The sequence below is a fragment of the Carcharodon carcharias genome, chromosome 21 (assembly GCF_017639515.1).
Source record: "Carcharodon carcharias isolate sCarCar2 chromosome 21, sCarCar2.pri, whole genome shotgun sequence".
NCBI classification, from domain to species: domain Eukaryota; kingdom Metazoa; phylum Chordata; class Chondrichthyes; order Lamniformes; family Lamnidae; genus Carcharodon; species Carcharodon carcharias.
This window is the reverse complement of record NC_054487.1, coordinates 62,449,323-62,466,227: the sequence shown is the minus strand read 5'-3', so window position 1 is coordinate 62,466,227 and position 16,905 is coordinate 62,449,323. Positions and strand designations below refer to the sequence as shown.

At 42.2% G+C, this 16,905-nt stretch overlaps 1 protein-coding gene across 1 annotated transcript in view; it reads left to right on the top strand.

The window, feature by feature from the left end:
• hmga2 (high mobility group AT-hook 2) overlaps positions 1-16,905 on the top strand; it is a 127,683-nt gene that overhangs the window by 92,035 nt on the left and 18,743 nt on the right. The window contains exon 4 of the mRNA XM_041215510.1: positions 9,756-9,788. Coding sequence (XP_041071444.1) covers positions 9,756-9,788 — 33 coding nt within the window. The remainder of the gene's footprint in view (positions 1-9,755; positions 9,789-16,905) is intronic.

Here is a 16,905-nt window from a genome sequence, read left to right as displayed (position 1 = left end):
GTGAAACTGACTGTTTAATACCTGTCAGTTTGGAATATATCTCAATGTAATTGTTACAGACTAAGGGAAGTGGACTGGGACATTTGTTATCTGTTTGACAAAGGGGGAATTCCTTCTGAGAGTCTTTCTTAAATATGCTGTGCCTTTCGATGAGATGCACTATAGTGAAAATCCTGAAATATAGGCCTGAGTTTTTACCAAGTTGGGATGATTCAGGAGCCTTTAAAAATGGCAGCCTGGACCTGATTCCATGATTCCTGACCACATTTCCAGGGTTTCTGGTTTTTCAAGAGTGCCTTAAGGGTGTGGGCTGGTTTGGGTCCAAAGCCCATATTCTGCACTCCCAACCTGGCCGGCTCCATTGTGGGGATAGGTCTGAGTCCTCCACAATTTTCATGGAGTTGGGCCAGGTTTTCAATGAATCATGGTCCAGGGGTATCATGCATGACATGGTCTGCATGAAGGGATCTTTTCAAAAGTAATTTCGAAAAGTCGTCTTCACATCCCCCATGTCAAGGTATGTCTCTTGACCAATTCCCTCATGCCCCCTATGCCAAGCTATGCCTCTCCACCCACCCCATGGCCCCTCATTCCCTGTATACCCAGAAATGCTCCTCTACTCAACCCCCATGGGCCCTCATGCCTCCTATGCCAAGCTATGGCACTTCCAGGCCAATTGAACCACTAGACGCAGCATAGAACAAATGAACCAATTGTGACAATAGGATGTGTAAAAAAAAAAGCTTTAAAAGAAACTCATTCATTCACTACTTTGCACTATTTAAAAAATAATTACTTAACCTTGTATAAATAAACATTGTGCAATTGACAGCAAAGATCAGGGAGCCAGAGCTGTCGATCAAGAAGTGTTTTCCTTAGGGCTCAGGTGTTTTATTACTCTAATGGATGTATGGGCTCTCAGCCAAGAGTACATATGAATGCTTGGCTAAGAGCCCAGAAATCCATTACTCCATTGAAGCACCTGAGTCCCAGAAAAAACATTGCTTGCTTAATAGTTCTGGCTCCCTGGTCTCTTCTGTTAGTATCACAATTTTTTTACATGAGATAAAGAAGTTTCAAGTGCTTGCAGTTTCAGCTATTGAAACTTGAAAGGACCTGGATGATTGACACTTTTATTGGGCTATAGTAAATAGGTTTTTTTAAGGAAGTGGAATGTTATCAATTACTTTTTAAGCTTTTTAATACATCCTACTGTCACTAGTAGGCAATAGTAGACTAGTAGAGATTCATTGGATCTCTACAGTGTATAGTGGGTGAATGGGCATAGAAGTGCCATAACTTTGAATGGAGGGTTTGATGAGCCTTTGGCAGTAGATAGGACCAGGCCTTGGCATGGGGGGGGCATGACAGGGCCATAGGGGTTTGGGGGATGCCTATCTTGGGAGGGGCATGGGCCAGGTTTTTTGAAGGGAATACCTTGACATGGGGGCAATGAAGGGCTATAGGGGTAGGTGGAGGGCATATATTGGCATTGGGTGCATGAGGGACAGTGGGTCGGTGGGGGGAATGGGGGTATAACATGATGTGTGTGGCTTGGAGGGGAACTTAGAGGTGATGTTATCCCTTTGTCCTTCTGGGTAGTGGATGTCAAGGGTCTGGAAGGTGTTGCTGTAGACGTATTGCTGATTTGTTGCAGTGCATACTATAGACAGTACAAATGGCTGTTGGTGGTGAAATGGGTGGATGTTTAGGCTGAAGTGCCAGTCAGACAGACAGCTTTGTCCTGGATGGTGTGGAGCTGTTTTGTTGCAGCTGCACCCATCCAGGCAGGTGGTGAGTATTTCATTACACTCCTCATATTGTGCTTCTTAGGTGATGGAAAGACCTTGAGAAGTCAGGATGTGAGCCACTTGCCATAGAATACCCAGCCTCTAACTTGCTCTGGTTACCACAGCATATCTATTGCTGGGTCAGTTAGGTTTCTGCTCAATGGTGAACTCCAAGATGTTGAAGTCAATACTAAATAATGCCAGTGATTGTCAGGAGGTGATGGTCATTGCCTGGCACTTGCGTGGCACAAATGTTGCTTGTAACTTCTCAGCCAAAACCTGGATGTTGTACACGCTTTGAGGCATAATTCCTGGACTCCTTCATTATTTGAGGAATTACAAATTAAATGGAACCACCGCAATGATCAGTGAATAGCTCCACTTCTGGCATTCTAATAGCAAGAAGGTCATTAATGAAGCAGCTGAAGATAATTGAGCCTAAGACACTAGCCTGAGAAACTCCCCGTAATAATGCCCTGGGACTAAAATTATTGGCGTCCAACAATTACAACCATCATCTTTGTGTTCGGTGTGACTTTAGTTCCTGGAGAGTACGCATTGACTTCAGCTTCTTGGTGTAGACTCAGTTCAATGTTGTCTGAACGCCTTTTGCCTCAATGCTAGTATTCAGCTCTTGTGTCCATCACTGGACCAAGAGAATAATGAAGTCTGTAGCCAAATAGTCCTGGCACACCTAAATTGACTATTAGTGGTAACTCTTTCAGAGATTATTAGTGGGTAAGTGCACTTGTTAACATTGTTGATAACTCCAATCAGTTTGTTGATGATCAGGTGTAGACTGATGGAGATGTAACTGGTCTGGCAGGAGTTGCCCTACTTTTTGTGGACAGGATATACCCAGGCAATTTTCCACATTGAAGTTGCACACCCAGCGTACATTTTATGCCCTTAGTGCCCTCAGCACTTTCTCCAAATGGTGCTAAACTCTATCCATCGGTTCAACCTGCTGCAGCTTTTTCTAAGTTCTCTTAATATTGTAGCATTAAAGAAGGAAAACCATTGATTTGCTAACATTGCAATTTAGTGCATGTTTTCTGGGTGCTGGAAGTATACTTTGATTACATTTTATACAAGTTTCTCTAATCGATTTCTCTAAAATTCTTTGTTTTCTTCTTTCTTTTGCTTTCTATCTTTGTTTCCCTCTCTCCCTCTTCTATCTTTTTCTCCTTCCCATCTATCAGATTATCCCATCTTAACACTGCCTTAAAAATGTTACAAAGTCGCAAGGATTTTCTATAGCCTGTCTCCCTGTTCCATGAGGAAACTGAAATGTAATGTTTGAAATTGCTCGTTTATCAGCAGTTAGTTCATATAGGTGCAGTTTCAATTAAGGACCGAACTAGGTTAATGTATGCAAAGTTCTGGCATGAGTCCAAATTTCAAAGTACACTTCAGGCTGCAGGTGTGACTTGACAGGTTTCATTTTACAGTCTTCCCGTGTGAACTTGTCCAATCAAGGGATATTGGCTGACCTATCCCATAGTTCATTACATGTATTCTGGTCCTGCCACATGGGTTCTGGTGTATGTGCTTCCATGTTAAAATCATGAAAGTTGCTCAGAGTCCATCACATATAGCCCTACTTTAAACAAGTTATTTGATAGGAAACAGGGCCTTGATAACAATCAGAATGGCAAAATTGATGGCAGCTTGAATCAAAGCTGTTGTGGAGGTAACATGATAGAGACTGTGGTGACGTCTTTTAGCTGATTTTTTTAATGATCACAGGGGTTGTATTCCATGCTATAACAGACCTGGTGGTTTTGGTTATCTGCAACCACAAAATCTTCGCTATCTTGGTTTATGATGTCATCCAAACAACTCAGCGCTGTCTTGTAATGCCGTGATAGTGTTTGCTACTGTTCAGCATAACTTAGTGCCATTGCAAAGCATTTTTGAACCAGGCTGTTAAAGAGAAGGGAGCTAAAAAGGGTATACCTAAAATGCAGGTAAGTAGCTGCTGGGAATTTGGTAGACTGAAGAAAAAAATGCTGTAACCGTTGCCAGATATCCATTATCTCTGCACAGACACTAATCTCATTAAGGTATTTAGATGACATTTAAACCGTGAGCTGTTCCAAGTTGTCCATTATATTTAGTATATATACTGGAAAGTCAAAACAGCTGGTTGTTTTGTATTTGCCTGTGTGGTGGCTGCCCAATGTGGTCCACTTTGATGAGCAGTGACATTCATGTTGAAGGAATATGACTGTGTCTTGATCATTATAGAGTCATAGTCATAGGGTCACAGAGTTATACAGCACAGAAACAGGCCCTTTGGCCCATCGTGTCTGTGCTGGCTATCAAGCACCTATCTATTCTAATCCCATTTTCCAGCACTTGCCGTAGCCCTGTATGCTATCGCATTTCAAGTGCTCATCTAAATACTTCTTAAATGTTATGAGGGTTCCTGCCTCTACCACCCCTTCAGGCAGATTGTTCCAGATTCCAACCACCCTCAAATCCCCTCTAAATCTCCTGCCCCTTCCCTTAAATCTATGCCCCCTGGTTATTGATCCCCTTAGGGGAAACATTTCTTCCTATCTACCCTATCTATGCCCCTCATAATTTTGTATATCTCTATCAGGTCCCCCATGTTTAAATTAGGATTTTTAATTCTTTTTGAGCACTTTATATAATTATTTGTTTTGAAATCTAAACTGTTAGCGTCTTAATGATTGGAAACTAGAGTGTTGAATGAGGGAGGGTTCATTGTTAAGACACCAGGAAAGTAGCTCTCATTTCAAAGTTGTTCAAAGAAATGCATGGAGTTAGTTACTTTTCTTTTAGGGAGCAAATCATTCTTGAGGTGAAGATGCATCAGCGAAGGAAAGGAAAGTCAATGCTGAGAAAAATAGATCATTTCTATAACCCACCTGATTCAGGGAAATGAAAGGTGCATATTAACGTAACATTTTCATTATTATAACCTTAGCTTGTTCACCATTTTGTTTCTCATTACAAGTCCTCATTTTAAGTTGCCTTGTTTTAACTTGTTCCATTTTAAGTTGTTCCACTTTGACATCAGACAGTTAATAGAATAGGGTCCTATTCACGTCTAGCATCAAGAGTTTCATTTCAACATTGTTGCATGCTGGGTCTGACGTAGCATCGCATGACCCATTTGGTGCCATTTTGGAGGTCACCATACCTCTCAGTCGCTTCTGATCCTCCCTCTCGCCAACACTCCCAGACACTGCCAACCTTCCCTCTTGCCGACCCTCCCGGGCGCTGCCGATCTTTCCCCTCGCCAAACCTTTGGATTGTTGCCAACCTTACATCTCACCGACTCTCTTTGTTGCTGCCAACCTTCCTTCTTGCCGACACTCCCAGACGCTGCTAGCCTCTTCTCTCACCACCTCTCAAGCTTGTGGTTTACTTCTGCAACCCTGAAACTCAGAGCTGCTCTTCCTGCCTTTCACTGTTCATCTCTTGCGCCCTCACTCACAACTGGGAGAGTCAGGGATCGGGTGAGGTGGCAAGCCAGAGAAGCAGCTAGGCAGAGGGTTAGGGAGCAGGAGACACAGTGAGCCGGAAGGTCAGGAAGCGGGACAGGAAGCGAGCCAGAGGGTCAGGGAGTGGGAGAGGCAGCGAGCTGGAAAGGCAGCAAGGTGGAAGGTCAGGGAGCGGGAGAGGCGGTGAGCCGGAGAAGCAGGTAGAAAGAGTCAAGTTATCTCACTTATCAATATAAGAATTTAGCAATGTAAAGTATTTTGGCTTACAGGGTATACTGTTTTAATTTTTTTCTAATGAAAAACATCTTACAGAACTTGACTTACATCATTTACATTGGTTATAATGGGAAAATCTGATTCGCTTAATATTGTTTCATTTAAAGTTGCGCTCCTCAGGAACACAACCATAATGTTAAGTGATGACTTACTGTAACCTAGTCATAAACACAGTGGTGGTGATTCTCTTGTTTCAGCTAATGTGTGTGATACACTGCTCTATTTAAATGCTCTACTACTTGTGGGGATGAAAGGTGACACATTCAGGGTGGCCTTCTCCCTACCCCATTGACAAATCAGAGTGGCAGCCAGGGAGAAGCCTGGAGCCTGGGCTATCAAATCCATTTATCTGCAAAAGACATAAATAAAAGAAAACAAAATGGGAGTGTGTGGCAGGAGTGGTTTTGGTGGGCAGAAGCACCACAGGAAATAACTTTTAAAGAATGGGTTGGCATTTCATCTGGGTGTAATGATGTAAAAATCTACATTCATCCAAATGAAGTAATGCCTCAAATGTGTCAGTTCCCCTGAATTGGTTTTAATCTCACTGGCATTTGTTTAGAGATTGTGTGTGAAAAATAGCACAGGATGAGTGTTGGATTTAAATCTTTTGCGAATAAAGCTATAAATGTAACAATCAAATCACCTAATTTGTTCAGCTTGCGCCTTACTATTCAAATGTTCCATCAATTTTTAAAGGCTTTTTTCAACATCTACTTTGAGCTGTTGCTGTGGATTAATAAAGTAGGGAAGAGGAAATTATATTTTGACCAGTATAAGTTTATATATTTTATTTTCTATTTATTATATATAGTGTTCAATTTAATAGCAGCCCGAATGGGGGAAAATGCCTCAGAAGGATTCATAGACGAAGTTTCTGATGCATGATCTTTCAGATCCATACTGAGGGAGCTGATCAAATTTAAATCAGTTACTATAATACTGTGATTTAGGCAACACCTTCTCATCACTTTTTACAAATTGCCACTAAATAAAGAATAACATATTTATCGCTCTGACTGTAAAGAATTGAGCGTAAGTTGTGTAGAAGCCTCCAACTTCTGGGTATGATATTTAATGGATGTTGTAATGTATTTACATTCTGAATCAACTGACCTAAACTTAATTTCAAAGATGAAGGGAGACATCATTTTCTGAGTTTTGCATTGGTAGAATTCCTGCTTTGTAATTTAGACAATGGCTTTGACTTAGTTGGAGTCTGGATGAAAATTGCCACTATTTTGATTTGCACACCGCTATTAAGGTGTTCTTTTCATCTTTCATGGCCAGGGGAGTTTTTAACTTTATAACTGGAATTCTATTACTTATGTTCAGACTTGTAAAGTATGCAACATTCAAACACTACTGTACAAGTGGTGCGGAGTAACAGATCAAATACACTGATCATTTAAGGGAGGAAGGAGGGAGGAACTCTGCAGGTGGGGAGGGAGGGGGCGCACAAAAATGCAATCCTAGCAAACTTTACCACTGCTGGTGTCAATCTCGAGACACCAAGCACTGGCAAGTTTATAAATAATGTGTTTGTGATGTAACAATGCACAGAGGAACTCCCTGGCTGAAAAGATGAGGAGTAGCATGGTGACAGTTAATATTTAGGCTAACACATATGCCATAGAATCAGAATGAAGGCATGTTTAAAATTTCATCTGCCATGCACCCAGTTTGAGCTGCGCCATGCAGTGAGGTGTCGAGTGAAGGCTTTGTTATCTCTGACGAGGAAACAAAAGTAATCAGACAGAAGGGTTCCTAATGGCGACAGTGGGATGCAGCATTGATGGGCAAAGATTGGAAAGAAACTGTGGAAAGTTGAACCGTTTGGAAAGAGTATGTATATGTAATTGTTTAGTTATTCAAAAATATAACTTTCTGAATGGGATTATCTATTAAAAGTTCATATACAGGGAAAAAACATCTCCATAGCTCAGTTGGTAGCACCTTGCCTAAGTTACAGGTTTCACCCTTGTGTCGGCTGTGGCTCAGTTGCACAATATCACAAAGATGAGTCATACAGGCTCGAAACGTTAACTGTGTTCCTCTCCGCAGATGCTGTCAGACCTGTTGAGTTTTTCCAGGTATTTTTGTTTTTGCTTCAGATTTCCAGCATCCACAGTATTTTGCTTTTATCACAAAAAGATTATCTGGTCATTATCACATTGCTGTTTGTGGAGCTTGCTGTTTGCAGATTGGCTGCCGCATTTCCTACATTACAACAGTGACATCAGTTCAAATGTACCTTCATTAGCTGTAAAGTACTTCGGGACATCTTGTGGTCATGAAAGATGCTATATAAATACATGCCTTTCTTTACTTTTCTCACACCAGGACTTCGGTGCTTAATCTAGGTTGGCATTCCAACACGGTTCTAAGGCAGTGCTGCATTGTAAAGGTGACATCCTTCAGATGACATGCTGAACCCTCTTTGGTTGTACAGATGTATTTTAAAGACCTTATGGCACTATTTGCAAAGAAGAGCAAGAAATTCTGCCACTGTTTTAGCCCTCCAAAAAAACACCACCACTGAAAATGTTTATATAGAGGAGACACTGGTTTATAACAAGGAATGATTGCACTGTGCTGTACTATACTTACCAATCATTTGGTACAAGTGCTGTACTACATAGGGACAACACACAAAAGGTCGGAATGGTTTAACAGGCAACGCTTTTGTCTGTAGCAACATAATGGATTTCTCCAATCTGTTGTTTCTCGTATATTTTTTCGAAAGTTTTTTTTCTCCTTTCTCCCCTTACTTAAATTGAACATTTTAATTCAGGATTCCATTGAATTGAAAAGGTGTCTCATTTCAAGTCTAGAATATGTGGAGGCCCATTCATACAATAGATTGAAACTAAGTGAGCCCAGTGGCTGTTCCAGTGGGATGCCAAGCAGTTAACAAAAGACAGCCTCGGGCTGTATATCCACCACTTGTTGCACTGTTGCTGGTTCCAGGTCTGGGGACATGGGAAGTTTTCTTGCAAATTAATTAGAATAATAAAGTTGGAGAGTGTCGAGAACAAAACATGCGGCATTTTAAAGAAATCCTAACTACACAGGGTTTGGCCTTGAGGTCATTTTGTACTGACAGAAAATTCCTTTTCTGTTAAGTATGATTTGAAGAGCTTCCAAGACTTTGCCTCAATTTCATTGAAGCAACAATACAGCTATCACTGTGTGGTGTTGTATTTCATCCTCTGTGCTTGCGCTGTCTGTAACATGACAGCACTGTTCAAATAGTTTTGAGCATAACATTTGTTTTTGATATAAATTAGTACAACATGCATTTTGATTCTTGGTCTCACACAGTATTAAGCAGTATATTTTAACAATACAAAATGACCAGAGGGTGTTGTCTGCACAAATCCTGTTCCTTTTGATGCAAGGAAACATAAGTATTTAAAGGGTTAACTCTTTCGGAAGAACCCAAAAAGCCAATAACTCTGACTACAACCTGAGGCACTTGTTAATAAGGTCTGCGACTTCAATTGTTACCAGCTTTCTGAGCAATGTGTAAATCCTGCCTTTTTTCATGAATGACAATTAGAAATATATCACACTCAATCTGTTTTCCTGAAGCCATTCATAAAAATCAGATGGCGGGGCCTGGCCAGGAGTTTGCTTGATGCTGGGGTGAGAAGGGTTGGGAATAAGCAATAACGAACCCCAGCCCCCGCCTTTTTCTGTCTCTGCAGTCACTGATGGTCCATTTGTTGAGATTATGGGAGGATTGAGTGCTTTTTGGAGGGCAGCTGGTAAAATTAGTTTGACACATACTGGGCTCGGAGCCAGCGCTGGCCTTGATTCAGACATTGTCTTTCCCCTCATTGAACTGTCAGGACCTAATTCATGGAAAAAAAAGTCAGTGAGCTGGCAGCTCTCTCAGAGCGTTTCTTTTAGCCACGGCATGCAGAAGTCAAATGAATTCAGACTGCGCAACCAAAGTCTTTTTTCTTAGTATAACATTTCTTCTGATTTGAAGGGATATACAGGTATTTGCCTATAGGTTAGCAAGAAATGAGAGGTATGGAGGAACGTGCTTTTGAAAGGAAAGCAGCCGTAGTTTATTGTGTGAAAATCAAGTGAAGAGTGTTCCGCATTATGTTGTACTTGACATGCTGGTATGCTTACAATTAAGGAGAGTGAAAAACAGCATGAATACTTGATGGAATCTAACTGTAGTTTGTTTTTTTTTCAGCCACAGCAAGAGGTCCAGAAGAAGCCTGCTCAGGTAGTGTGGACTTTTATTGTAGTATGAGCACTTTAGAATAAGGGTTTAAGCGAAGAGATATCGGGAATAGGGAGGTGGAGAGCCTGGACTGCTTTCAAAGTTGGAGTTAATAACAAGGACATGAGCTCATGTGGGCTTCCTAATCTCAGCTGTCTGAGGAAATAGTGATAAATTGTATAAACATGGGGACTACATGGAAGTTCATGGAGGATAATGTAAATCTTACACTACATTCTGAGGAATCTCTTCCTTTTCCATCTGTTTCCTTTACTGTATCCTAACAGATGTCTTTACCATGTGGTAGTCTGGATCAGTTTAAAAACTTCTGATCTTGTAGTAGACTTTGGGGTTTCTGGAGGTTACGTACACATGGCCCTTTTACTTCAGTTAACCTTTTCTTACATAGGAAGATTTGGTAACTGGGAAGGGAGAAGTTGATTCACAATTAGAAATGTCTGAGGTTCACATTCTTGTTGGTGCAGTGAAGATAATCCAAATGACTGGAAAGTCAGGAAGCCAAAGCTAACATGTCCAGCTTCTAAAGAAACACAATGTTCAGTTGAGTATCGATGTCGAAAGCACACAGGACCTGAGCAGCATAATGTCTGCATTAATTTCAAAGCATCAGCATTACTACAATTTCTTGGCTATAAGCTATGGGAGATAGTATAGCACCAGCAATTCCGGTTAACCCTCCATAGACTCCCAGCATTTGTCTGCCATATTGAGGACTTCTCTCTTTTTAAATGGGACATTTTTGCCAGTATTAACTATTAGTAATATCAGCAAACATATGTACAACTTTTTGTTTTTTAGGGGTTATTTAATACACTTGGTGAAATATCATTGTTTCTTTTCCCATCGTCCCACCACACCGCCCCCCTCCCCCACCCAGCTCACATTCGGAGGTTACTGTTGCCATTGTACTGATAAACTGTTCAATTACTGAGTCTCTCAGTCAATCCTGACCTCATTCATGCCCGGGAGCCACACATGCACTTTCTAGCAAGGATGACTGGACAGTATTCGATAGCAGAGACCCTGGTCTCTTCCTCCAACCTAGATATGTGGCACCGAAGCAAGTATCTGATTTTGCCAACTGAATAATTAGGGGTGCTGGATATTAGCATTTTTAGCACTGATTCATAATCTTTGTGAGTTTTGTTTAGTCAACTTGACACATGGAAATCCCATCACCTCATCCAAGAGTCTCCACAGAATAGATTTTCCGTTTGCGCAAAGCAGAGTGCGTATACACTCCCTGTAGGAACACAATTTGCTAGAGCACTAGTGATCTTTCCCCTGGCTTGACAAGCAGAGATCACGCTACTCATTTGGGCACTGGCTTGCGAAGGTATCTGAATTAAATGGGAAGAATTATAAGCCCCCAGTGACAGCTCTACCACTCTCCAGAGTGCATTAGTGAGTCAGAATGGCTGGTCAAATATCAAAAGTGTGCCAGAAACCTATTTACTTATATACAAGGTCAAAAAAGACTTTGTAGTCCATCTGACAAGTCCCAAATACTAATGTCTCTCAGTCCCTCTCAAATATGTATGCAATTTCCCCACATTATCTGGTTCCCTGGGCGGTCCATTCCACATTTTGGCATCTTTTAAATCTGACCTAGTTAAAGCAGGTTAAGCTTGAGCCCATATAAAATTATGTGGGGCCTAGATGGAGTGGTTAGGAAGGACCTGTTTCCCTTAGCAGAGAGAGTCATAGATTTAAAGTAATTGGTAGAAGGATTAGAATATTGTCACAGAGGGCGGGGGTGTCTCAAAGTCACTGCCTGAAAGGATAATAAAGGCAGAATCCCTCACTGAATTTAAAAAATGCTTGGATGTGTGCTTGAAATGCTGTAACCCACAGAACTACCGATCAAGAGCTGGAAAGTGAGATTAGGCTGGCCAGCACAGAAACAATGGGCTGAATAGCCTCCTGTAATACCATAAGTTTTCCATGCCGTTGGTGGCGGGCACGTTTGGCGGCATAAGCGGACAATATGCTGAGACGGCCAAAAATCGGTTGCACAACGTCGTGAAAGCAGTTTGCGATTAGCCGCTCCGCCTGTCAATGGTAGAAAGCTTTTCCTGCCGTCGGATGTCGAGAACTTCATTGTAATACATCTGCATATCATTGCAAGCCCAGCTCGCCGGAATCACCTGCCCACCCCCCCACGCTGGATCATCCAGGCACGTCAGCGTGATTCACAACTGTGCATAAGCGACATGTACCTTGTGGACTGCACGTTACTTGGGACTTGATTGCCTATCTTGTTTCGGGCAGCACTCACAGGCATCAGCGCCAGGCTTCGCAGACAGCACCACATCACTTTTAGGGAGACTCACGGGCAGGTCTCTACCTACCAGTTCAGCCGTAAGGTGGAGGTGGCTTTTCAATGGCTGCAGGGCTAGGGCTTGTTTGGGGAAGGAAGAGAAGTGGCCTCAGGCAAGGGAAGAAGCTGCAGGGCGAGGGTTGTACCAGGGAAGGGGGATAACCCAGTGTGTGTGCATGTTGATCTGTGCAAGTGGCCTTAAGATGGTGAGGGTTGAGTGAGTGGTGATGTTCCCTGAGCTGGCAGTGAGTCAGATGCCAGTGGATGTGTGATGGGCTTGAGTGTGTGAGTTTAGAGTGATGAGATGGTTGCCTTACCCAGCATCACGGATGAGATCATTCGTCCTCTTTCTGCACTGGATGGACAACCTCTTCTGAACAGCATTGGCACTGTTCAGCACTGCCATCGCGTACCAAGCCAGATTGGTGAGATTGCTGCCCCTCCTGCAGCCAGAACGGAGGGAGAGGACATACAGCAGACCTCCACGGCATCCAAAAGTCATTCCAGGGACACGTCATTAAACCAGGGAGCCTCTTGTCTTGCCTTTTGTGGCCATGTCCTCTTTGCTGCAGTGAGAGGTGTTCGCATGGCTGCACTTTAAATATGGCACCTGGTGTGATTAAGTGTCGAGGCGATGGCAAGGCGGGCGAATGAGAGCCACAATCTTCAGGCTTAACAATCTCAGACTCCCCCCTCCCCATGACTTAAATGCATTAAATATCGTCTTGGTTCTGTTTTTTGCATTTCCTCCAGTGTGCACAGTACTTCATCTGTGGCCATTCTGGTTGCTTGTGCACACTCATTTCTAACTAGAATTTGTAATTGTTCCCTTCAGCTATACACCCCAAGGTCTGGTCATCTTTGCTTTTTTCTGCTGCTGCACGTTGTGCAGCTAGATTCAACAAGTTATCCACCAACACTCCCAGATCATGTCTGTGGTATCCTGCAGCCCAGAGCCATTGTTAATGCTCCCACAATGTATTTCCGTTCCCCACTCCCAATCTTGCATTTGACCACATTAAATGTCATTTGCTAATCATAAGCCAATCTTCCAAATTCATCTCGATCCCTTGTTACATTAGTCTGTCTCCTATTGTTTGAAACCCACTCTCTGGCCCCTCCTATCTCTCAAAAATGGCGTCATCTGTAGACATCTTTGTTTCTATCTCCAGAAATGGTTATTCAATTCTTACCTCTTCTCCTCCTCTCAAGGAGGATAGTGACTCATTGATCGTTAGACAACTGACAGTTGCAGGTTTGAGCCTTGGCTACAGGTACCAGGAGCTCCTGCATGGTATAGTGAGCAGCACAACTCACAGTAAAATTGTATGACTGCACTGCTACACTCCAGTGAATAGTGTTTTCAACAGTTGGAAGTGCACAGTTGCAACAGCAGCTACTTGCCTTTTTTGCAACCTCTTCCTGGTAAGCATTGAGCCCTGGAAATAAGAGCTTTGTTCTCCTACCTAGCCTCAAGGTAACTCCCTCGAGAAACTGTTGTTCTAAGTCTTGTTGTTTTTATCAACTCCAGAACATCTATCTTCATGTTGTCAAAGGACTTAACCATGGTTACACCTATCATGCTTGCCAACTTCATGTTCAAGTCCAGTAATGTGTGTACTCAGCTTATGGACTAGAATCTTGATTTTTTTTTCTCATTTAACAATACCAAAAAGTTTAGGTTTACACTTGATTTTCCCCAGACTTTGCACGTTTACTAGATTCCAAGAGATTTTGTAGATGCTTCATGGCCCCAAATCCTCAGCGTGCTTTACGTTCAAATGGCACTTCAGGTTTCCTGTGTTTTTATTCTGTTTTTCAGCATCCTATGCACAAAGAAACTGGAAACTGATATAGGAACAAGTGAACTGTTTCCATAAACGGTTTCATTTGCACACATAAAGAAATTATTTAAATTTGAAGTTGTTTTTAATGATTATTACTGAGCCTTTTAATCTTGCTTTCCTGAGAATGGTTACAGCACAGGAGGCCATTCAGTCCTTTGAGTCCACGTCAGCTCTCTGCAAGAGCAATCCAGCTGGTCCCACTTCCCTGCCCTTTCCCTGTGGTCCTGTAATTTTTTTCCTCTCACGTACTTATCTAATTTCCTTTTGAAAGCTTCGATTGAATCTGCCTCCACCATCCTTTCAGACAGTGAGTTCCAGGTCATAGCCACTCACTGCGACAAAAAGTTTTCCCTCAGGTTTCCTTTGCTTCTTTTGGAAATCACCTTAAGTCTGCTTTACAAACATACAATTTACAAGCAGGAGTATAGGCCACTCGGCCCCTCATGCCTGCTCTGCCATTCAATAAGATCATTGCTGATCTGATTGTAATCTCCCACCCTCGCACAATAATCTTTTCGTCCCCTTGTTTATCAAGAATCCATCTATCTCTGCCTTAAAAATATTCAAAGGCTCTGCTTCCACCACCTTTTGAGGAAGGGAGTTCCAAAGACTCACGACCCGCTGAGAGAAAAAAATTCTCCTCATCTCTGTTTTCAACCCCTTATTTTAAAACAGTGACCCCCTACTTTGTTTTTTTGCAGTTTATTATTGTTTTTTGCAGGGGTGGGGTCTTTGGAATGTGCAAAAGCTGTTACTTTTGACAAACAATAATTGGTTGTCACGTGCTACCACATGAATAAACTTTACCTGCATGAATGTGATGCCTGTACATTTAAGCAAGCTGAGTGACCAGTGCTGATAATAGGCTTGTAGATCACTCCGGCTGTATTATGTATATATAAAACTGTGTGTTTCAGCTTCCCCATGCCTCCTGTCCAATGCACACGTTTATGACCTGGCTGAATTTGTATCTTCGTTGTTTACAGTTTTCTTACAATCCTACAGCCCCGTAGACAAACAGTGAGCTGCTGGCATTCCCACCAGCAGTTAAATTAAAACTAATGGGGGGGGGTCAGTTAGCTCAATTGTCTGGACAGCTGGTTTATGATATAGAGTGACACCGGCAGTGTGGGTACAATTCCCATACCAGCTGAGGTCATCCATGAAGGCCCCACTTTCTCATCCTTGCCTCTCACCTGAGGTGTGGTGACCCTCAGGTTAAAATCACCACCAGTCATGCCTCTGACAAGAGAGCAGCCTCTGGTCCTCTGGGAGTATGGTGACTTTCATTTAATTTGAATTAAAACTTGTTAATGCCAGCAGTGAGAAGAGACGATTGGTGAAGAAATGCTTTTACATCTACAAGTGGAGCAAAATTATAATTCTTGATGTTCCATTTTCATTGCCACAAATTTAACCCATTTTTTTTAAAGCTGGTGACCTGTGCAATGTAGCATTTTTTTAAAAAAATTCCAATTTGCTGCTTAAGTCAAAAACCTTGATTGGATCTGAAAGCAGACTTATTTGAAATTCTAAGTACATGGGAACCATACTAAAAAGCAATATTCACAAGGACTGGAGGCCATATGGCAAGCAGTTACATGCGTGGGATCGGCTGTCAAAGTGTCCCATGTGTCCCCTGTGAGCAGAGGTACAATATTGTGGCAGGGGAGGTCTAAGATTTTGTTCTGCGGTCCAGAGGGGCACATTGCTCCTCATGGTCCTCAGAGGATAATCTGAAAAATAAACTATGCTTGCCTTTTTGGGGCCACTTCTGGCCCCAAACATAAAGCTCACTGCCATTTCTCCCTTGGGCCTCCCGGTAAACATTGCAGTAGTGATATGATGCTGTCATCAGCACCCAGCAATCAGGCATGTCTTAAAAAGGACCCTGCCAGCTTTGGGCAGGTGCCCTTACTGCCTGCTCAGGAGAACGGATTAAAATACAAAACTGTTATCACACGGTAGCGAAAATGGCGGCTGAATAACATGGGCGACCTTAACTGCCCATTGCAGGGTTGAAATATTCTCCCCCTTTCCATCCCCGGTAATTTCCCAGGAAAACCTCATTAAAACAACATCAGCTGCATTTGGAACTTTCTTTCAAAGGATAATCTTAATTTTCTGTGCACCATAAAGACTAATGGATAATTGTGACCTGGTGAAGCCTCTGATATCGTGGCGAACAATCTATTAGGTTTATAGAAACCTGATTGTATCAGGGAATTAATCAATACTGAGTTTTGTCTGTTAAATATCACACCAATGAGTCTGATGGTTTTCGAGGTAGGTGTACTGCTGTTCAGTAGCTGCTCACCCTGTAGGAGCAAAGGAGATTTCAAAGAGCCAGAGAGTAAATGAGATGTTTGACCATAAGAGTCATCTTAACCTTGTACAATTTCTGCCCTCGCCCCACGTCCGCACATAAACTTTCCAGTAGGGGTCACTGGGGAGTCATCAGAAACAGTAATCCCACTTTGTTCTGTGTGAGTCATGCCATGTTTTACTGGAGCTAAAGAAAAGACGAATTATGCTTTCTTGGGAATGCTGAAGACTATTTTAGGAGATATGAGTAGTGAGGTTTATATTTCAGACATCAGTACTTCTTTGAAACATGTGGGATTTTGCACTGGAGTGGAAGGACTTTGAATATTAGTAGCTAGAAATGATGGGTGAATGGTGTATTTGGTGGTCATAACGAGCCACGGGTGGTTAGGAGATGATACCTGTTTCGTTTAGCAGATTGTTCAGAATAATTTCTGCAATAAATAAGTATTTTCAAAAGGCTGTTTCAAAACCCCACAGTGCTGATTGCTAGAGATTAATTAGACCTTCATAGATTATTTTAGTTCCTGCAATATCAACTTTTGCCTTAATTCTATTCCTTTTCAATTCATCAGCTATACTTCATCACTTGTGTATTGGCCTCCAT